Source organism: Drosophila navojoa, chromosome 3 (assembly GCF_054131105.1).
Source record: "Drosophila navojoa isolate 15081-1374.11 chromosome 3, UAZ_NAV_1.0, whole genome shotgun sequence".
In the NCBI taxonomy this organism is placed as follows: domain Eukaryota; kingdom Metazoa; phylum Arthropoda; class Insecta; order Diptera; family Drosophilidae; genus Drosophila; species Drosophila navojoa.
In genome coordinates, this window is record NC_142891.1 from 7,689,577 (window position 1) to 7,713,251 (window position 23,675).

Sequence of the window (23,675 nt, forward strand, 5' to 3'; positions counted from 1 at the left end):
AACGGCTTAGATTTTAAAGTCTTTCATTTCGTAGGAATTTGATGTTGTCTATGTGATGGTTTTTTTTTCTCATTTTTTTTTTATTTATATATATTTTTTGTAGCACTTCTTGTGATGGATTAGAGTGATTGAATTTAAAAAAGGTTTCATTTCATTTTATTTTTATATGTATATATAATATATTTTTATTTTTTGAGAATTTTCTTCAATAGTGTTCAGTTTTCGTTTGCTTACGTTTTTATATAATGTCAATTCCTATTTTAATAACGACGCACTCATTTATTTTCCAATTTATTTGCTTTCTGCATATGCATATATGTATATATATATATATTTAAATACACATATATTCATATATGTTTATAATTTATATAAATGCAATTTTAGAACTTACAGTATGTTCGAAAATTTTCCATTTTGCTTTTATTAGATTGCCCCAATCGTAATTTCTCTAAGTAAATAACATTAAATACAAATTAAAATGTTGCTTGAGCACATAAACCCGACCCCAAATATATATTTATCTATATAAATATATGCTGATACTACACTAGATTAGACTATATTATTAATTATCTAAGATTTGCTATGCTCTTTTTACTTTTGTGCTACTTACGACTCAGACAGAAAATTTAAGCTATTTTAAAAACATTTTTTTTTTCGCGTGCAATAATAATTAAAAGTACAAGAATTCTTTTGGACAGGCCCCCAAAATTAAGGAAACAAAGAAAACCATTTATACACACACGTACACACCAGCTCTATACAATAGATACTAACACTAACTTAGGACTACGAGTTTAATAGGCTAAAACTTTGTGGAGTCTATAGGAGTCCAGGACTGTAAGTCCTTCACACAAAAATAAAATGATGAAATATGGGAAAAGGCCGCCTTGGGAAAATCAAATGCATGTTCTATGCATGTATGTGTGTGTGTGCATGTGGACGTGTGAGTTTGTAGCTCTAGGAGACAGTGCACTGAGCAAAAAAGGTTCATGGGGTAAATTACTCGTTATACAAGAAACATATGTACTAACACAACAATTTGTTTTCATTTAAAAATTACATTAACTTTAACATGATTTCGTTTAGAATTATTTTTCATTTGTTTTGTTTTGTTTTTGTTTTTGTTTCTAGTTAAATGACTTGACTATGTTTGTGGTTTGTGTTCAACTTTAAAGCCTAACAATTTTGCTTAGTTCACATTCTAATGTCGTTAATTAATTGTTGTAATTTAGAAGTATATTTCGATTTAAGTACTTGCTAAACACGTTTAAGGTACAATACATATTTCAATTATTCTACAAAATCGCTGCTACCAATTCTCTCAATATATATTTATGTATACATATTTATATATATTTAGCTCAGCTTAAAGTTGATACAAAGTTCATTAAGTTACATACACATAAATTATGTTATCATTTAGCTTCTTCAATTTTTCATTTGTATAATTCACCTATCACGCAAAGGAAATTGACAAGTTTTTTCATGTACGATGCTCATGAGTATCTGCAAGAGAGAAAGAAATATATTAAATTTAAAAAAATACGCTCGTTACATATTCAATGGACACTTTAAATAATATCGATCGCTATAGAAAACGATGTTAGACAACGATATATCGATAACTTTTACAGCGAGAGGATTTAACTTTTAACAGTGCACAGTGAGTGGCAAAGAGACGATCACTGGTGTTTCAGCAGTGTTCAGGTTGACTTGCCGCTCTGTTAAGTAACAAGCACCGTTATTTGTGAAAAAGTGCGAGTATTTAATTATTCGGCTGAAATAATTAAATTGCCAACAATTTAATGCACCAATCCGCAGTTGGGTGAGTTTGTGCTTAATACAAATTAAGGGAAATAACCTGTCAATTCCAATTGCTAATAACTCAATCGATTTTCTCAATGCCCGCAAAAATGGCCAGTATTTCTAATGTAAAAATTAATGAAAACATTTTATGTATGTATGCATGTATGTATGTATGTATTTAAAGCAACTACATATGCAGCTAGTTAGATTTCTAACTGTTCACTCACCTTGTGTGATTGCGAGTGTGGCTGCGGGCGTGGGATGCGCTGAGGCAGCTGTGCTGATGATGTTTGTAGCCATTGGCTGGATTGCCAGCGAGGTTGTTGCTGTGCCGCCATTGCCGTTACCGTTACCGTTACCATTGGCACCGCCAGCTCCGATTCCGGGACCAGATGCCCCATTCAGTTCTGTGCCCTTCGTATTCACGTCCCGCTCGACAAGCCGTTGCCGTAATACTCGTATCTTTTCCTCTTTCTGAATATAGAAATAATATGGGAATTAGAAATTCGTTATTCTATATATGTATGTCTATACATTTTTGTATTTTTACCTGTGTTATCAATCGTTGTAGTTCCTCGTTTTCGGTTACTAGTTTTTGATAGCGTTCCTCGTCCTCTTTGGATATGGCCGAGTCTGGATTATACTTGGATTCGGCTTTATCTTTTGGATGTCGTATGACCTCAATGACCTGAACATGAATAAATTCGCAATTAAGCGTGGATTTCTAATTATCTTTCATATTTGTCCGCATTACCTTTGGCACAAATATCAGCAGCATGCTTAGGAAACAACAGAATATCACAGCTAGTGCAACAAAGGCGAATGATGCGTCCTGCTGCGATGCAATGACCATGCCAACTGGCGCTGTGATCAGGCAGAGCACGACCACATTGTAGATGCTCATGCCCACATAGCGTGAGTCATTTATCTGTTTCACTTTGATCGAACGTGTTTCATAGGCCAAGAACAGACCAAATACCAATATAAGACCCTTAACGCCATAAACAAGTCCTGCAAATCGCAAGTGGATGATTGATAAAAACGAATTTGTAATAGATATTCAAGTACTTACCTAACCACATAGAATTGCGTTCACTTTCGCAATGCTCAAGCTCTGGACGTATTTTAATATCATCAGTTGTAGATACTGGATCTTCGAGTGGGAATGTTTCAAGTATACGCTGCAGCGGATCAAAGATCTGCCAACACAATAATATCACTAAATCTATTGATAAGAGCCCCGAAACCATGGTGTATAGCTTCCAAGGTTCCACTTTTTTCTAAACAAAAGAAGATCAGAATATGAATAATCAGAGTTATTATAAATAAAAGTTTGTATAGTTTTACCTTTGGGTCAGTTTTCGCTTTTGTTGTAAAACGATGCACACGCCAGACTTTGCTGAACATAGCACCATATGCTAATGTAAAACCGGTGGATAATAGCCAAGCACGTGCTTGACAGATCTGAGCAGAGATATAGAAAATAGTATGTACATAAATTAGTATTAGAAAATTAGTATGTATATGTACATATATGGTACATTATATATATATATATTTTATATAGTGCACTACCTTAGGATATTCATCCGGGCTGACAAAGCGTCCGTCCATGCCCAGTAATATGACTGATATAAGGCAGATGATAACGCCAAATAGCATGATCGTATTGCAAACTGGATGCGAGGATTGTATTACTCTGTAAAGTTATCATACATAAAACATACTGTAGGATAACAGACTTTACACCCATATAAATACCTTCTATGCTTATTCCATATATTAAAGATGATCAGAGCAAAGGCCACAAAGATGCCGCAACAGGAGATGGTGCACATGCAAACAAATAACGGCAATGAGACCGTTCTTAGGACATGGGTAACAATTGTGCGATCCTGAGGCACCTATAATAGTAATAATGGTGGTAATGGTGAAAGTAAACTTTGTCTCAGAATATATTTGAATTTGTATATAGTTTATAACATACATCTCATTTTGGTTATTATAACCCTTCGTGATAATGAATATATTTTACTTTTCCCTGGTTTCTGGGTAGCACAAGAAACGTGACTTGTCCCAAACCGGGCCGATTATTCTTTATATTGAATGCCCAGATTTTGCAAGTAAACTGATACTTAACATTCAATTTTAAGTTGTTTAATTTGATTGCTATCAAACGGTTCATACTCAGTTTGCTAATGTTTTCCAGGTGCCTGCCTTTCATTTTGATACCCTTAAATCTCTGCACGCTCACATATCTCCCATTAAATGCCGGTTTTGGATAGAATTTGATTTGCGTGAACGGTTCGGAATCACATGTTAACCAAATATATTTAATACGCTTCTGTGCCTCGGTTGCATTCCAAACCAAATTCATTAGCTTTTCATAATCGCTCGACACAATAGCGGCTGGACGTATGTCTTCTGTCTTCGTATAGGGTTGTACATTGAAGCCAAGCAAACGATTCATTTTTATAAATACGCACGGACTCAAGCTGTTGTAGCCAAAGTAATTCTTCTTGTGGCAGGGTCCAAATCGTCGGATTGCACCTTGCCAACGACCATGCCTATCCAAAAAGTTTTGCAACTGCTGGCGTTTATTAATTACACTTGTGTAGTTCGATATATCATATTCGATGAGACGATAAGTTTTCTTCTCTCCGATCGGTGCAAAGCTCAAATATGGCTGTTTTATTTTGAGTTCTGGTGCAACCATATTATAATTGAGCACAAAACGACGGAACAGCACGCGGTCGACGTAAATAACGAAAAACACAAAGGCCACTATGTAAACCAACGAATAGATCCAAGATTTTGGTCTACGCGAAAAGCACAAATTACGCTGGCCGTCATAAAAGAGCTTCCGTGACATGTGCTTGGTGTGGGGAAAATGATATTCACAATTGGGATATAGTTTTCGGTGAGTTCCGTCAATTTCGTATGATTCCTGTTCAGGCGGCAAACGTACTATACCCCGGTGTTGCAAGCTGCGTTCGATATCCCCATTGATGGTCGTCGAGACCGTGGTACCGGTAAACATGGAATGGATTATCGATGAATTCATGTTGACATCGCTATTACTGCTACTGTCCGTCATTCGATTGTATAATAAAAATGTCGGTCTTGACGCATCAGAATAACGAGACGACTTCACAGAAGATTTATGAATGCCATCATCAGAGTCTTTAATTGTAGGCCCTATTTTAACGGTAACTTCCTTTACTTGTTCGTCTTCAGATTCATCTTTATCTTTATCTTTATTTTTGTCTTTATCTTTTTCTTCGTTATCCATTATTCAAGTCTTTTGTTTTATTGTTTGTTTGTGTACTAGTTTCAGTTTATTGAATCATAGCCTATTTAGTTTACCTTGCCGCCTATCCATTGCTCCGTATTTAGCCATGTTAGATTGTCCAGCTGTGTATCGTAATAGCCTAACTTCTCGTATTTTCCATTCACCATCTGCTCGATTTGTGTGAGTGCAATTCGATCGCCCTGGGAGCTGAATGCCACCACGCCCTAACAAAAATCATATTATGTTTAGAAAAATATATATTTTAAATGATATATTTTAAATAGCTTACAGAAACGCCCAAGAACTGTGTCGAATTCATCGCCGAATATATATCGTCGGCGATTTCCTTGTCTGTATATGTAAAATCTCGCAACGATTTCTTTCTGGTTGTTAAGCGTTCCATAGTCTTGTTGAAGGCCAATGCCACGCTCCAGACAGCATCATAGGCCAGCGGTGCCTCCTGATAGCCCTCCGGATAGCGATCGTGATTTATGTCGTAGCCCTCTTCGATTAGCGCATGATTCAGTCGATGTCTAGTAAAACATTTTCATATACATAGAGTTGGTTTTTTATTATTCTTAATATTTAAATAGCATTTACCGAAACTCTTCAGCGGTCATGCCCGATATTGTTGTCTGATTGTTTTGATTCCACATTAAAGCCTCGGTTGTCAGATGTCCCTCGGCAGCAATGCGCATTTGCTCCACTGTGCACGTGATGCCCTCATTCTCCAGATTTGCTTCATACCAGTTGTCCTCATACCAGCCTAGATTGGATGTATATTTATTTATTAATTACATATTGAATTGCCTATTCACATGTAGCTGCCAAACTTAACTGGCACATTGACGTGTTCTAATTAATTATAAATGTTGTTTTTGGATTTATTAACTGAATTACTCGATTATTGGTTTATCGCTGTTATATGTACATATGACATTACCTCAATTCAGGTGTCAAATTTTCACAAATTTTGCGATAAAATTTGACAAGAGTTTATGTATTGAATTTTACTATTATAATCTGTTGTATCTATACATATATATTAATAGAGGCATGTTAAAGAGAAGAATGATGAAACACTATATATGTATAAAACGGTGATTTTAATATAACAGGAGGTTAACTAACAAATGTTTTTAGAAGAGAGATTAAATACTCTTCAAAAGGTCAAGCTAACTTGACATTATGTATATTTGATTAAAACGTGGAATTCTTTTGGTAACTTTTAACATCATCTAGTTGACAAAAAGCATGCGCTCTTAAGCAAATAAGAAGGCTTTCCTTGATGACATAAAGTAGAATTCAACAAGAGCTTATTACAGAGCTATTAGATAAGCCGAAGAGTGCTAATCCTCTATGAAAAGCATTCTACAGTTGACAAGTAAAATTCAACTGGAATGTAGTTTATAGAAGCTCTCTTATATACAATGAAATGCATGTTCAGTTTGACAAGAGATTATCCACTCTAAATCGGCTTTGAAAGAAGTGTGGAATGCTCATGGCTCTCTGAAGTGTCTGCTCTGCTTACCTATAAAGAACCAGACGTGAGCACGCCCGTACAGCTGCTGTTTGTACATCTCACAGAGAACACGTCTTGCTGCCACCACATAGAAGAGGCCCACGATGATACGGGCGTCCTGGCGTCTTAAATTGCGTACGGCGTCTGTTGGATCGGATAGAAATGATTGTCTAGTTACGATTTCGACACCAGCCTCCATGCAGCGATTCTCAAGATCCTCCACGGTCTACAAAAGTCAATCAATATATGCATTAGCTATTCATTTGTATATATATGTATATGTATTTGTATTTGTGTAACGGTTTTACTTACCGATATGAATACCTCTTCGGCTTGCTGTAGAATGGCAACGCGCGACCAGCCGAATTTTTTCATCAGTTTGATGCGCGTTGGATTGTGCACCGTGGCCGAGGGATGGGTGCGAAACAGTGTTGGAAAACGTTTGCGATCGGATAGAGCAGGACTCGAAGCGCCATAACAGAGCTAAAGTATAAGCAGATGTATGTATATATGTACTGTAGTACAGTTTTTATGCATACTCTATTCAATTGGCTTACCACAATTAGATTCCACATTTTGGCCGCCTCCGCAACGGTGGTGCAGACAGTGCTGCAGCCCGCCAAGAGCATCAGCTTTTGCGGCTTATTATATAATAGATTGTACATCACACTGGCGCCCAAACCCGGTTCGCACTGCACAAATAAGTTAGATAGAGCGAGTGCGAGAGAGAGGGAGATAGTGAGGAAGAAATGGAGAGTGAGAGTGAGCGAGTCAATTACACATGTCTACAAATGGCATTTGGCAAAGGGCATGACCCAGTTTGTCAGCTGCCAACAAACGAGTCAGGCTTCAATGCAAGTTTACATAATGCACGAAATCAAATAAATAAATTTAAAAGTGAAGAACATTCGATGCAGTCCATTGAATATACCTCAAGCCCAGCTGGCGGGCAGGCTCTATGCTAAATTAAATAGAATTGATTGATGTTTCCTTTTTCTATTTCGTTTTCGTCTGTTTCATTTAAATATTTAAAATAGTTAAATATTTAAAAGCTACAGAGTTGTGGGAAAATGTCGCTCCATAGCCTCACTTGAAGTAATTTTGTAATTCTATCCTTTATTTTCTTTTAAAATATGACTGAGTTTTCATTTGGTATTTTTAGAGAATTTGCATTTATTATTATTTGTTACACACGTAACAACAAGAATTTATTCTTCATATGCTTAAATAATTTATTTTATTTTTATTTTTATTCTTTGGATGTTGTATATTTTCCAAAGCAAAACATACATACGTATACGTAATTTGTGAAGCCATCTTAGTATCATCAATAGATACGTATGTATATTCCAATAGAGAGAAATTATTATAAACGAACAAATATTTTATGAGCGTAATAAAAATTTTGGTTTATTTTATATTGTATATATATTGATAAAAACGAATACTTTCCCTCAAGATTGATTTATGAATATTTTTTCAACACTATTTACAAAAGCTAATCGACATCTTTACACTAAATAATGATCTATAAAGCAATTAATTTACTTCTGTGATTATTATTGTTTAAAGGAAAACATTGATTCGCTCAATTCTATAATTAAGCATTTTTGTTGTCTATATCTTGAAATTGGTTAATTTAGTGAATTTAACCCAAGAGCCTTTATCCGTATACTTAATATTTATATTGAGTATTTATGCAAATGAGAAATATAAATATTCAAACTTGTATATCTTTTTTGTGAAAGTAAAAAAAAAGTTAATGCAAGAAAAAATAACTAAACAATAATATTAATAGTAACACATAAAGGTCTCTATAAATAGCATAGCCCACAAATAACAGGTAATCCCTTTATTCTCACGAGGATTAACGGAAAGAATCTTAATCAATCACTCTCGTTTTGAACAGGAGCCTTCGGTTCTTTTTTTTGACTTCTGTTGGGGGCTTTGGGTTGAGCTATTCGTGTGGCGCTCTATTTGATGAACGAGCAATACGATTGATGATCGCATAACTAGATTCAGTGATGTATTTTTACACTGCACAAACTGAACAAGAAAATTCTATGTATCGGTCAGGGTAAACCAAGAGCGGAAAACAAGTGTTCTATCCGATCACGCACGAACTCGTTGAACAGTCGAAGCAATCGATTGTTCTCTAAGTTTTCCTCAAAGAAACAGTCAACAGTATGCTTAAATGTAATATTGGTCATACTTTAGAGGTAATTCCTAGCAATGCCAATAAGGATATTTCAATTTTCACAAATTTTCGGCTCGTCCCTTTTCGTGATATTAAATCATCAGCTCTTTTATTACGTTAATTTGTTGCTGCTCATATTTGGAGCTGAATCGTGTTTGTTTATCTATTCATTAGATAAAATGAATAATTGATGTATTTAGTTGAATAGCCAACTGTTAGAGGTGCTCATAAAGCATGCATACATTTGCATTTGTTGCACGATGACGACGATGATGATGCGATGATAATGATGATTCATTAAATTCATGCCTTTAATGAAAAAGTCATTTACGCTTTGTTTAACTTGACTTTGCGTGTAAACAACCTTTGTAATTGGTTTGGCTTCGTGTCCAGTCGCATTGTGTTGCCTGCCTTGCCCTTTCTTATTCATTTTTTTTTTTTTTGTTTTTATTATTATCCTGTACGTGGCATACCGAGAGCATACACCAGAGTATATGTTATGTACATGTGTATATATGTATATGTACATATAAATCCGTAGGGCTCACCGCATTATGAGCGCACTTGTTTAATCATTTCGGTGTGTGAGCGCGCGCGCGTTCCTCGGGACAATTCACACATCAAAGTAGGTCAAGCAAAAGGCAAAGGCAAAGGCAAAGGCAAAGGCATTGCGTGCGACCTTTGCTTGCTTGTCGCCTACGGATGCTAAAGATGATCATCATAATGATGCTGATGATGATAATATAATGCTGCTGCTGGTGCTGGTGGTGCTGCTACTGCTGCTGCTGCTGCTGGTGGTGGTGATGGCACGTAGATGGTGCAGAGATGCGAACTAATTATGCAGCATTTAACGGAAGCTGTTTGCCAAAGCTGCTGTGACACACAGTCACAGAGCGAGCAAACATATACATATATATGTATGTGTATATGCATACATATATATAGTAAAAGCCCTTTCAGTAGCAATGCCCAGCGAAGCGAAACCAAACTGAACTCAATTCAAGCAGCACTTAACATACTCCCGAATACAAATACATAAATATGTATAAAGATACATATATGCATATATATATATATATATAGAGTATACATTATATAGTGTATATATAGTCAGGTTTGTCTGCCAGCTTTGAATAAGAATAAAAATAAACTGAAACTGAAACTGAAATGATGAGACGAGCGCGCCAAAGTGACCTCATTCAAAACTCAAAACAAGTTTTTGGTAAGCTTTCGCTCACTTAAAACTAATGAGCTACGCCTATAAATAGGCATCCAATGTAGTACAGACAACTGTAACTGTAACTGTAACTGTTACCGCTCTACTACTGCCATATAGATGTTTAACTGTAACTGTACAAAACTGTGTCTATCCCTTCATTTCACTTTCACTTTGCCTGCCTCCATTCATAAGCATAAATGCTCGCATTGATAACTTTTCGTGCTAGCCTGCGCGACTACAACTAGCCATTAATTATGACACATGACAGTTATGCGAGTAAATATATTTAACTACATACACACGCACACCGGCTCGACTATTTTTTTTAATGTTCTGCAAATCATGTACGCCAAAAGTTATTTAATGGAAATCGAAAAGGGGAATACAATAATTTTAGTGATCTGTTGTAAAATATACATTAAAGCTTTGGTAAAATATTTAATTTTTATATATTAAAATAGATGCCGTATAGACAATAAAATAATTATGCAGATGATAAAGAATATTTTATATACGAATTTATTTATATGCTAATTATGTCTTAAATGAACAGAAAGAAATACGAATAATAGAAATAAAGTTAGAGAATAATTTAAATAAATAAATTAATATGAATACTTAAGATTATTGGGGGCGATTTCCTTCTTGTTTTCGAATTGGAAGAAATTTATTTTTATAAAAAGAAAAAATTATAATTTTTTTTTTTTAAGGTATGCATTTTAAGCATAATAAACTTAATAAATATAATTTATAATAAATGTTGTTTTTAATTACAAACAACATTTATTAAAAATTATCTATTTTATCTTTATTATCGAAAAAAAAAGAATACATTTTTCGCCACACTTTAAAAAACAAAAATAGTAAATGCTCTAAGAACTTTTCATTACCGTTACACAGTTTTGAAATATTCCATTGTTCCTATATTTTACAGTAAGAAGTTAATATCAAACCACATATACTATAAACTAAGATGTATTAAGTTGAATATCTGCAGATTCCAGAGCGAAATAGCTCTCGAAGCTAAACAAAGCCTAAATGATTTGGAGAGCTTCAGCAGCCACAATACCAAATCGTACGTATGCATACATACATATATCAAATAGATTTGATTAGATGGCCCAAATCGTAGGGCATATTGAATGAATGACAATAAAAGTTGTACGAAATTGAGTTGAAATTGATTTGAAGAACACTTACGTCAAATACCCTTTATGCGCAATATAACAAAAGCATAATAAAACGCTACACTCGGTGTGTGCGTGGCCCCCTAGAGAAATATGCTAATGAATGCCACTACTATTCGGCCAACCGCCCCCTGGCACCCCTGGACAAGCGTAGCAGCTCAACCCCTGGCAACGACAATGCGAGGCAAAATGGTCGCAAAAACAAAACGCAAAAACGAAACAAAATAAGTGAGACCCAAGGGGTCGCAACTAGACGCAGCTACACATGCTAGAGTATTGGTTGCCAACTTATCATACTAAATAGTATACATATATATATATATGTGTGTGTGCGTGTGGGTGTGTTAGAACTCACCTCGCTGTCATTGCTGTGCAGAATGAGCTTGAAGCCGGGCAGAAGATTTGGCTCCTTGTTGACATCATCCAATGCCAGTCTTGCGGCCGGCATGCACGCCTGCCCACCCTGCCATCCTCCTTTGCCGGCAATTGGAAATATGCCGCCAATATGCAGCTCATCCGGCCTGCCCGCCTCGCTGCCCTCCAGCTGCGGCGTTCCGATCAAACAAAGCAAAAATATCCAAAACGTAACAGCACCATCACTTGTCATATCCTGCAAAAGTCAAACAACGAATGAACGAATGTCCACAATCTGATTACAAATCACAAATTCACAAATACAAAAATCAAACACAATGAACAATGGAACGCGAAATACCAAAAAATGCGCAAAACTTAGCAAATGGACAAACGGCCAAAACGGAAAATGTCGAAATATAGAAATGTGGAAATGTGGAAATGTTGAAATGTTGAAATGTGGAAATGGGAAACCGAAACGTGCCTCAAGCGACATTTTATGTGTCCAGCACTTTTGTTTTGCTTTTCTGTTTTTTTTTCTCGATTTTTTTTATGACTCGCCTCGGTTATGTTTACAGCTAACGCAAGCAATTTCTCGTTTTTGGCACACACACACACACACGCACTCACACACCCCCAATCTAAGGTGTGGGCATCTCATATTTTTCGACTATTTCATATTTTTCGTTTTGCGCTTAACAGATTCCTTGTCAAACTTTAGGGGTGCGCATCACGCGTCCCGGTCTATGAGAGTATGAGAGTGTTATTTCAATTTGTTTTTTGGCGTTCTTAAAGGTATTTTATATATATATATATATATTAGATGTGGATATTAGATATGAGATATACATTGGCAGAGGATTTTTTAGTGTGGTTACCAATGATATATATTACTTATGTAAACTTTTCATATTACTTATCTTTATTATGTTCGTATTCTTTTGTTTATTTTATATTAATATGTCTCATTTTTTTTCCTATATCTATTTAAGTGCTTCAGACAGATCTGGTATTCATTTTGGTATCATTGTTATTGTTGGTTTGTTGACCTCTCTTTAATCATATGAGTAGAATTATACAATCGAGTGCTCTTATATCATTTAAGAGAGTTCATTTCCTTAAGTACACAACCTCAAGTAGTAAACGTTACCTTTTATAAACGAAAAGCGAAAAAGTATAATCAAAAGTAATTTTTATATGTAATTTCAGTCAGGCAAGTGAAGGCCTTTATTGAGAGGAAAGCAAGGGACTGCCATCAAAGTGAGGCACAGGTAATACCAAATACATACATATATATAACAATTACTCAGTATATAATTGTGCTTAAATGCAATCAATAGAATCGGAGTATTGTAAATATAATAATTAAATTCAACTTAAATAACTGTAGACAACTTCAAATTACTGTAACTACTTAAGCGACTCTTAATCATCCCCTTTTATGACTTGGCTCTAACAATGATTTTCTTTATTGGTGTTGCCATCCTGTTGAGATTGTGTAATCAGAAGGCCACACAGCTCATCATGCAATTTCACGGAAATAAATTCAATTGTTTGTTTTTCCAGCTATATATATATATACTATATATAATGGAATCAGATTGCTACGTTTCAGTTTCATTGGCTGTAACTATTTTTGCGCTCACTTTTAGCGAAATGCTTTAACACGCCTGTCAACGGTACTCAGGGCTATAATTTAGCCAACTTATATATAGATAGCTGGCAAATGACAGCTGTGACAATCGTTGATTACTTTTGGATTGCATGACCTTGTGTGTATCAGATTTCAATTGGCTTTTAACAAACTTTTTATACTTTAACCCCATGTTTACTTTGCAGACTGAATTCATTCATAAGTTGATTGAAACTTTATTTCTTTTTTTTTTTTTTTTTTTTTTTTTTTTTTTTGCATTTTGAGCTAATGGGGTGTAAGGGAATTGTAGAGAAGATAAATAAGAAATGTAAGAAAGTTGTTACTTTCAATTATTGTATGACTTTCATATTAAGAAATATAAGTATTAGTGAATATATGTATTATATATCCAATTGAAAAGAGAATAGGAATGAATTTATAGACTTTTTTAATTGTATTATGGGCATAGTTAAATGGTAGAGACTAAATTAAAAATAAATAATTCATCAACATATTTTAATATATTTCTTGCTATATACTATATACAATATTTTAATATTTTGAACATATAATCTCCACTATTTTATTATTATCCATTGGCCAATTCTAAGAAAATCATTCACATTCTCATTTTACTCTTCTCTCATCATCTAAATTCTTAACTACCTATCATATTTTTATAATATGTATTTATTGCCACATAGTTATACATATATATATATATATATTCCCATCCATTATCTTTTAGTCTATTCAGTATTTACATTAAAATTCGATAAGACGAAATTGATATACTGTGTTCTTTTATTTTTGTTTCTTTTCTTCTTCTTTGCTTTTTTTTTGTTGGCTTGTTTTCATGTCGCTTGTCTGCTTGTCATGTCGCTCTATTTTATCTTAAGGTCAGCCGTTAGCTGAGACCAATTTCATTTTATCCTTAAATAGTTCTGATTTGATTGCCAGTTTTCTATTTTAGTGTTGATTTGGAAGCTTTTAAGCTTTAGTTCAACTGACATTTGTGGCAACAAATAAATAAATAATTAGATTCTATTTCTTCTATACGTATTTGTTTTTGCCTCCTTTTTTTTCGTGTATCTTCATCTCTATCTCTGTCCCTATCTCTCTATCTACCTCTAACTCTTCAGTTCTCTCTTTCACTCTCGTTCAGCAAGGTCATTCTGTTTGACGTTTCGTTTTATAGCTTTAACCTCCCTCCACCCACACACTCACACACACACGCACACACATACACACACACACACACACACACACACAGACACAAACACATACCGCAATCGTCTTGTTATAAACTTCAGCAAGCGATTGCTTATGAAAAATAAAGAAAGGAAAAGAAAAAAGAAAATGTTTTTCCACAGCCTCATGAGGCGGCGGCTGTCGAATCAGTTGCGTAGCTACACGCTCATTGCGCGTTCGTGTGCGTCTGTCTGTGTGTGCGAGGTAGATACAGCTAGGCACATAAACAGACACAAACACACACACACAGACACATACACAGAGAGACCCTTCCAAAAGGCACGCACGTGTAGCAGGCAATACAGTAAAAGCCCAATAATTGAAACATTTAATGATGCCAATTGGCCTTAAGTTCCATCGCACATAAATAATTAAATATGCTTAAAAATTCGACTCTATCTATATTGAAATTGTGCCGAACTAAAACTGAGCTGAATTCAGCTTTTTAGAATATTAAAAATATTTTGGCAAAAGTGAAATATATTGAAATTGCAATATTTGTTCAAGATAACTGTAAAGGAACCAAGGGGTTAGCCCAATACAAAAACTAGAGCTTTCTAGAAAAATGCCCATATTATGAGCACTGTAGTATACTATATAAAAAACTTAATAATTTGGTTTAATATGTAAATAAAATTCGTAAATAATTTGTTTATGTATATTTTAAGATATAGAAATGATTTTTAATATTATATATAATTTTATATTATATATAAAATATTATTTAATATTATATATAAAATTATATATTTAATATTAATATATAAATACTATAATAGTATATAGTAGTATCGCTAAACCAATAAAATTAATAAATTTATTGAATATTCAAATATAATAAATAGTAAATTATTTTTTTTTTTAGTATATTTTTTTAGAAATGATCTTTAACATTTATTTAAACACTATAATAATATATAATATAGTATAATCGCTAAACCAACAAAATGTCTTTATATTTTTGCATGTATTTGTCACACCTATGGCTTTTTACTGTACAGGTGACATTGTGTACCGTAAACCTGCTCTTGTTGACATATAATATAACTAATTACGAAATTGCCAGCGTAATTTTAATGTAAATTGCAATTTCACTTAATGTGTATTAAAATGTGTGACATGTGCGTGTGCTTTACTGTACAGGTGTCATTGCGTGCGTGCGCTTCTCTGAGTGACATGGTGCTCAAAGTTGGATGACATTATTCTGCAATGGCCGCCCTCAAATCTGTGGGCAATATGATTTGTTCTCCGGGCATGCGAAGCGCGCGCCCCCAAATGTAGGCAATATTATTTTTAATGCGCGCAACGCACACAGCATGCGACGCGTGTGCCCCGATAGGTAGGCAACATTATTTTGCGCGGCGATTATCGGCAAAAACTGCGCTGGGCTGACTGAGTGAGAGGCGTTAATCAGCAAAAGCGGTAGACGCATTGCTTTGACACCTTTATAAGTGAGTTGTTGTTGTTGTTGTGCCTGGTTGCTGGTGGGCAACTTCCGCTGACCTAGATTCAGCACACTCACACACACACACACACGCACACCCACACTCGCACACACGCTGAATAATTACGCGAGCATTGCGATTGTGACTGAGACCGCGTTTTTGCCACTTAAACACTTGAGTGCACGAAGCACACGACTGTTGTCCGTACCCGCTTTAGCTGACACACCTGCTTACACACCTGATCCCCTTGCACACACAGACGCACTCGCTCTCACCCTCTCACCCTATCGCCCTCTCTCTGTCACTCTTTTGCACGCCCTGAAACGTCTCGCTTCACATCAGTTCACACTTAACTTGATTCAATTTCACTTACTTTTGCGTATGCCGTTCAAAAATGTGATGCGATTTTCTGGCTGTTGTTGATGGTTTTTGTTGTTGTTATTGTTGTTGTTGTTGCTGTTGATAGTATTGTTAGTGCTGCTGCTGCTGATGATGTCTGGGCCCGGCTCTTCAATTGTTTCATAAGACACACAAGAACTCTGCTTTTCTGCTTTTCTTTTCTTTGTTGCTTTGTCGGCTAGGCCAAAACTCAATGTTTGTTGTTGTTGCTGTTGCGGCGGCTTTGTTGATGTTGTTGTATTGCTTGATGACTGCGCATTACAATCGATAATCCCATGCACAAATGCAGCTCAGTGCAATGGCATTGGCGTAAATCCATTTTAATGAAATGCCGTAAGCCTCACAGATTATCCATTTAAATGATGTTTATTAGTTGATGCTGTTCTACAATTTGTTGTAATGTCTCTATCAGTGGTTGTTGTTATTGTTGTTGTTGTTGTCGTTTCTGCTGCGCTTGCTCTTGTCGCTGTTGTTGTTGTTGTTGTGGTTGTTGTTGTTGTTGTTGTTATAGCTGCTGCACTGTCAGCAAACAACAACAACACGAACATCGACAGCCGTCGGGGCGTGGAGCTTTATGCCAAAAAGGAAAAAAAAAAATAAAAGAAAAAAAAAAACACCGCAGCATAAAAAGCTTCAAATTGAATTTTAAATTTCTCACAGCAAAATTTGTTGGCCTTTCTTTTCTTGAGTATTTGCTTTTTATGTATTTTTGAAATTTAATTTAAGTTTGGTTTGCTCTGAATTTGATTGCAATGTAAAATTTGTATGTAAATTTTTTCTTTTGTTTTATTTTTTTTGCGCTTCTGCACGTGCTTAGCATAAATTTTGGTATATATATATATATATATATATTTATTTAATATATTTCATTTATTTTTGCTTTGAACAATTCACACACACACACACTCATGCACACACACGTCGCATTGGCTTGGCTTGATATAGTGCTTGTGTTTGTTTTATACACAATTTTTGTAAAAAACTTTTTCGCATCGTATTTGGGGGCGAGGCGCACGTCGTTTTATTCGCTGCGTTCCACATGTATCCGACGACTGGAACTCCATGACTGACATTCCATACACAGCCGACATTTGGCCTGAGCCACGCGCAACACAGACAGCGGCCAGCAGAGCAGCAGCAGCAGCAGCAGCAGCAGCAGCAGAGACAGAAGCAGCAGCAGCTGAAGCTTTGCCAAAAGCTTTCTGGAAGGCGTCGCTGCTTTTGTTTGCCGTTTGCTGCTTGCTGCCTTATTCCAGCTAGGCAAGTGCGTGAGTGTTGGTAAAGTTTGATTTTTAGTGGGCGCGAAGTTGATAACTGTCAATTCGGCCTCTATGCACTTGTATGTGTGTGTGTGTGTGTGTGTATGTGTGTGCCGTAATTATGACTGCGAAGGTCTACTTGGCCAGCGGGCATTGGGTTGCTTTTGTGGCTGTGTGACCGGCATTTTAGTTGCTTTTTTTTTTTTTTTTTGCTTTCTCTGTGTTCCTGTTGTTGTTGCTGTTGTTGCAAGTTGTCAAATGGCCGCTAAAATTGAAGAACATAGAGCGCTTTATGGCCAAGGACGATTGGCTTTAACTTATGGCCAATGTCAGGCGGCGTTTGTTTTGAAAGCGAAAGCCATTATTATTGGCCTGGCCGGGGCTGTTTAGGGCTGGCTGTGCCAGTGTTCTGGCATTGCATGCCAAAGTTTTGGGGTCGTAATACAGTCAAACATGCAAACACGCACAGGCAGCAACGTAGCCGCTGCCAGGCACGCGGGCGGTCATACACAAATACACAAACACACACACACATACACACAAACACACACTTATTCACGTGCACGGACATGGACAAGGTAAGGTCCTTGTCATTTAACTCACTTGCCAGGTTGACCTTTTGCCGTGTGTGTGCACTTCACAACAACGAAACAAGCAAGCCAGCTAACAACAACGACAACAACATCAACTTTATGGCTAATACCCAAATGCCACGCCTTGAGCGCAAAAAAGAAACAACAACAACAACAAGCAAATTAAGTACGCAAAGAAATTGTACCCCGGCACGTGCATGCCTGATGAACTTATCAAGGCTCAAACTTATTGAATTTTAAATCGATACATTTCCGGTGTAGCCAATTAGTTTTGCTAATTGCACTGAATTAAGCATGAGCTGAGCAATGTAATTACATTTCATGTACAGACACATACACACCCACACACTCACAGCCACACACACACACACACTCTCGTCTGCCACATTACGTATACGCAACGAGCTGCCGCCAGAGCAGGCCAATGACAACGAGCCGAACTCTTAGGCTCATGATTTTCACAATTTGCACAAAGCGAATCCAGCTCGAGTGCTCCAATCAATGCAATCGTTGCGCATATCTAATGAGAGCATATTTCATATGCATTATTTAGCTGATGGCCGTGCGTGTCATATGCAATTCAGCTGAGATATTCATATCAAAGTGTATTGCTGCTATTTTATGCACCACCAGCAGCAGCAGCAGCAGCAGCAGCTGCAAGGTGTGCCGAGACAAGAGTATTAGCAAAATATTCCCTCCAACAGAATTGATTTCAATGTATTTCCCTGGTAACAAATAACGTTCCATATGGACGAATTTTGATAATTTTCCAAAAAGTTCTTTGACTATTTGATTGGGATGAAATATTAATAAGTAAATGTGGATTAGACCGAAACACGAACTCCTTGTTGTGCTGAAGTCCTTGTTCAGCTTTTATACGTGTTCACAAAGCGAAATGATTATATTGGATTTGTGATTCCCTTCATTTTGCTCTCCGTCCGTCTCTGTCCGCTTTTGGCTCAAAGCATGTTGTTGTTATTGAAAACGGAGATTTCATATTCAAAGCCTATAATTGCTCGTTTTATTACTTACATGTAGAGTGGGCGTATACACACCATGGGCGTGGCCAATTGGGAAAAGCTGCAACTGTTGAAATTGTAAAATACAGTCGAATATATACTGGAAGGCAGTAGCTTTGCCTAAAAATAAATAGTTATACATATATACATATACACACACAACTCAACTAGATAAACCCATGGCCATTGGGGGCGTGGCAAGTTGGAAAAAAACAACAACAATTTCATGCATAGTTTTGGAACAAAAGCTACTTAATTTTACAATTAAGTTGAAATTGGCCAAGTTTTCAACTTTCAATTCTAAAAGTTTGGCAGTTATGGATTTTTTCTCTTTCCCAAGCTGCGTCCGATGAGACTAGATATATATTTATAGATACGGGGATATTTTTGTGGGTGGTTTGTCTACATGGGTATATGTTTCAAATTTCAAGCCTCTAGCTCCATTAGAAAACAATACACGAACAGGGGAAGATGGATATGGCCCAAAATAAATAGACTCGAGTGACTTCCTGAAGGAATATTAAAATAGATTTTAGCGGCAATATTTTTATTATATCATTTTACTGCGAGCTTAAACATTTTTTTATTTAAGAAATTGTTTTGATACTCAAAAATATTATTAATAATAGCCAATAATTTATTTATGACAATTAAAATTCAAAACAAAAGTTGAACATTTTATAGATTTTTATTTTTCGTTTTTATTAAATATTTAAACAAATTAAAGTATATATAAAATAATATTAATATTATAATAATAAGCTATATAAAAAACATTATTTTATATTTTTTAAATATATAAGATTTTAAAAAATATACATTGACTTAATAATACACACATTAAATTAATTTCTGTATATCGAATTTTCAAATTAAATTTTTTTTTTTTTTTTTTTTTTTTTTTTTTTTAATAAAGAAAACAAAAACTAAACATTTCGGCAATGGAAACTAATTTGAAGGCGTTCAAAGTAGAATTTGGAATGAAAGTTAATCTAACTATAATAGATAAAAGCATTTGGTTTGACTTAAGACATCATAAGCCACTCAGATAACTGATTGTTTTCTGAAAACTTTGTGAAAGTTTTGTTGTTGTTGCCGTTAGTCGGTCTTTGGCTTTTTCTCATTCGTTGTCGTCTTTTGTGAATGTCTCCTTTTATTATTCATATCAATCATGAATGGAATGAATCATTCTTTCATTGGTGGCAAAGTTCAAGTTTGCTTTTTTGGACAGGAACCACAAAAGATTAACATGCGCTCAGCCCGGATCGGCTCATACTTTTAGTCTTTCTTTGTGTGCATACGCACACACACACACACACACACACATACACATAGACAGAGGTAGACACACAGCTATGACACACATTCACATCTTTTTAAATTGTTGCACGCCTCATCCTAAGCAGCGGGCCCCTTGAGCCTCACCCAGGGGGCAATCCTTGTGAAAGTTTAGCATAGCGCACAAGGCGACAGGGGCGTCCAAGAAGCGGCACAGAGGGGCGGCTAGTGGAGAGGGGAGGGTGGGGGCGTGTAATGGGAGGATGGGTTGTTGCTTACAACAAAGGCAAATGCCTGGCATGCGTTTTTCACATTGTTCCATGCGGTTGAATAAACACAAGCCGTTACACACACATTTACACACACATACACACACACACACTTATGCACATATACACTTATGCATTTTATGAGCTGCACACACACACACACACACATTGCCATACAGACACTTATTCGCTCGCTTGCCTCGACAGGCTTACAAAATAAACATTGCGGTATGTATTTTGTTTGTACACACTGCGTATACGTAATGTAAGGCCACTCATTTTGCCTACCCACCTGGCTGGCTGACTGTCAGTGGCCAACGACACACAAAAGATACCCACTCACACACACATACACAAACGAGTCTTCGCATACATACAGAATACATCACAAATACACACTGCAGCAGAGCTCAGCAGCCCGGCAAACCATTGTGGCAAAATGATTTAACCCATATCTCAGACCCAGTGTCAGCCATAGATTCAACGTATTTTATGTAGCTTCCCAGAAGAAAATAATATGTAAATAATTTTGTTAAGAACTGTCTTTAAAATAACATAATTGTTATTAGGAAACCATATGTAAATAAACAAGTTCTCACTTAGTAATCAGACTGCGATTTGAATTTGAATTTTCCGGCATGATTTCGTCCTAAAGTGTATATTGAATCAATATAGAAGAATTTTCTGGACGTTGCTTTTACTTCTAGTGAAATATAGGACATTCCAGTTAGTTCGAATAAATGTAGATCATATACACGAGGTTGGATTTACAAACTTGTCATACTAAAATAAAATGAGATTTTTAGTATAATAATATTTAATATTTATTTAATATATATATATATATTTAATACCGAACTTTTTTTACAATAATTTGTATTTATTTATTTTTATTTTATTTTTGTATATTACGGATTCTGTTTTTAGCTTATCAAATTTGTGTAACAAATATCTGTAAATACTCCTCTAAATGTAAGGAATACAAATTTTGTTTTTCTTAGAACTTTTTATTTATTTTGTTTACATTAAAACAGGTTTTCGCTATTGGGACACTATATGAAATTCAGAGGAAACTTTGTTTTTAGCTTTAAATACTTTGAGGAGTTTACTTTTATACATTTTTCATTTGAATTTTACTCTTGAGACTTCGTTTTCCATATTATTCCATTCTTAAAGTCAATTCTCTAAAAAGTCATGAAAATTTTTAGGAAAATATGTTCGGTAATTTATTCACAGAGCTTAGAAATCTTCATAAATAAACAAATTATTTTAAATTTAAATTTGTGAATATTTAAGTTTGTAATTTCTAAATCTATTTATTACATTTGAGAATCCTAAATTCGAATGGGCTGTGGCTTTATTTACACATAATTCTTATAATGTTTAGTTTTACAACTTTTTTACATTGCATTATAAAGTCTTCATTGCTTCTATGTATATATTTAGATGTGTATTTACATATGTATGTTTTGTTTATTTATATAAATATCCAAACAAAATTTTAATTATATTTACAGAACTTTCCACAAGGTCGGTCCTCTTAAAGTAAACTCAACTCAAATTAAACTTCTTCATTTTTTCGTTTACATATTTAATGAAATGCTAGAAAGTTTCATTATCAACTATTTGACAGTAAATGAATTCAGGTAAACACATGCTCAAATGCAAGTCCTGGGCATTTTGATGGGTTAAAAGTGAACTAATTTGCATAGACCGCACGGAACAATGCGCAGGCGGCTGCATGAGGAGGTAACAAAAAGATTCATTAGGGCCAATCAGTGCAAAGCGCGTCAGGCCGAGGGGTAGCAGGTGGTAAAGGGTAAGAGCAAAGCGAAGGGGACGGCCCGAGAGGGAAGGCAATATTGTTCCACGAGTCGACCGAGTCCTCTCTCTATGTGTGTGTATGGGTGTGTATGTGTGTGTAAACAGTTTTGTTGTTTGCCTTCTAAATACGCACGTTCTACTTTAAACAAAGCGAAGCGGACGCTTACACACACACACACACACACACACACACGCATGCATGCTGCTCTGTTGTAAACAACATGCATGTAGGTATATATGCATGTGTCTGTATATGTGTGTGTGGCTGCATGTGTGTGCAAAACAAATTTAAACTTTACGCCCAAAGTTTATTTTTATGAGCAAAACTTTAAATAATGAAATTATCTGACAAGAACTTGAAGATGGGCAAAGCATTACACAAAGAGAGATGAGAGCGAGATTGAGACGAGAGAGGCAAAGAGAGCGAGAGAGATGCAGAGCTGTAGAGGGAGAGTTGCAAAAAAATGAACAGAACCAGAGCATAAGAAGTAAGTGTGTGTGTGTGAGTGTGCTTGAGATCTTAGTCTCTCTCATACATACACACACTCACACACACACATATACACAGATAAGAGAAAGCGCTTATCCGTTTTTGTTGCCTTCATCAACCAATCAATGGACGTAATTTATGCCGTTATTTGGCCCAAACTTCGTTTCGTACCTTCTCGTTTGTGTTATCAAATATTTATTTACACTTGAGCTATAATAATTCATTGATGCATTGAATGCCAGGCACAGGCTCGCACCCATACACACGCACATGCACACACACGCACACACGCTGGGTAATCGGTCTCGGGCACGACCCGGCAACGTAAACGTCAGGACTAACCTTTGCCCGTTGTCCTTCAATGGCGCCGTCGCTGTGAAAGCAACAGCTGTGCGCGTTCTCTTTACTCTCACTCTCTCGCGTAAACTTGCTCTCTCTCTCTGTGTTTTTCGCTCTCTCAATACATATTCCTGTGCGTTCCATACAGCTTTTCGGCAATTGCCAAGCAGACTTCCAGTTTCGAATTCGTTGGTTGGACAAAGCTTCGTTATCAAAGCTTCTGAAATAATAGAGAGGCTCGTGCAGGTATTGTCCAATTGACGAGGGCTGCATAGTAAGTTGGCTATATTTCA

General features: G+C 35.8%; 2 protein-coding genes across 4 annotated transcripts; both read right to left on the bottom strand.

Annotated features, from left to right (window-relative positions):
* GABA-B-R1 (gamma-aminobutyric acid type B receptor subunit 1) lies at positions 1-23,609 on the bottom strand. 3 transcript variants are annotated; one of them, XM_030387796.2, is made up of 16 exons: positions 16,286-17,402; positions 11,585-11,839; positions 7,184-7,318; positions 6,939-7,109; positions 6,636-6,852; positions 5,705-5,870; positions 5,394-5,637; positions 5,179-5,328; positions 3,574-3,716; positions 3,388-3,511; positions 3,160-3,276; positions 2,885-3,092; positions 2,567-2,823; positions 2,363-2,500; positions 2,040-2,286; positions 1-1,512 (listed from the first exon to the last, which is right to left on the bottom strand). In XM_030387796.2, exons 2-16 carry the CDS (start codon positions 11,834-11,836, stop codon positions 1,490-1,492), a joined length of 2,592 nt encoding a protein of 863 aa, XP_030243656.1. In that variant the 5' UTR covers positions 11,837-11,839; positions 16,286-17,402; the 3' UTR covers positions 1-1,489. The 3 variants fall into 3 exon arrangements, with proteins under 3 accessions (XP_030243656.1, XP_089113539.1, XP_089113538.1); XM_089257413.1 differs by lacking the exons at positions 1-1,512; positions 16,286-17,402 and adding exons at positions 1,877-1,932; positions 23,215-23,609; XM_089257412.1 differs by lacking the exon at positions 1-1,512 and adding an exon at positions 1,877-1,932 and having other exon boundaries at positions 16,286-17,404.
* LOC149091666 (sodium/potassium-transporting ATPase subunit beta-1) lies at positions 3,755-5,172 on the bottom strand. Its single transcript, XM_089257416.1, has one exon. The coding sequence runs from the start codon at positions 5,102-5,104 to the stop codon at positions 3,815-3,817; it is 1,290 nt and encodes a 429-aa protein (XP_089113542.1). The 5' UTR covers positions 5,105-5,172; the 3' UTR covers positions 3,755-3,814.
* Positions 23,610-23,675: the final 66 nt, after the last annotated feature.

Bases quoted from the DNA above. Each gene is read 5' to 3' on its own strand.
- LOC149091666 (XM_089257416.1), bottom strand. From the start codon at position 5,104: ATGGATAACGAAGAAAAAGATAAAGACAAAAATAAAGATAAAGATAAA.
- GABA-B-R1 (XM_089257413.1), bottom strand. From the start codon at position 11,836: ATGACAAGTGATGGTGCTGTTACGTTTTGGATATTTTTGCTTTGTTTG. The intron at 5,329-5,393 runs GTAAGCTATTTA...GATTTTTGTTAG, and splicing joins CACAGTTCTTGGGCGTTTCT to GGCGTGGTGGCATTCAGCTC. The intron at 2,501-2,566 runs GTAATGCGGACA...ATTCATGTTCAG, and splicing joins TGCTGATATTTGTGCCAAAG to GTCATTGAGGTCATACGACA.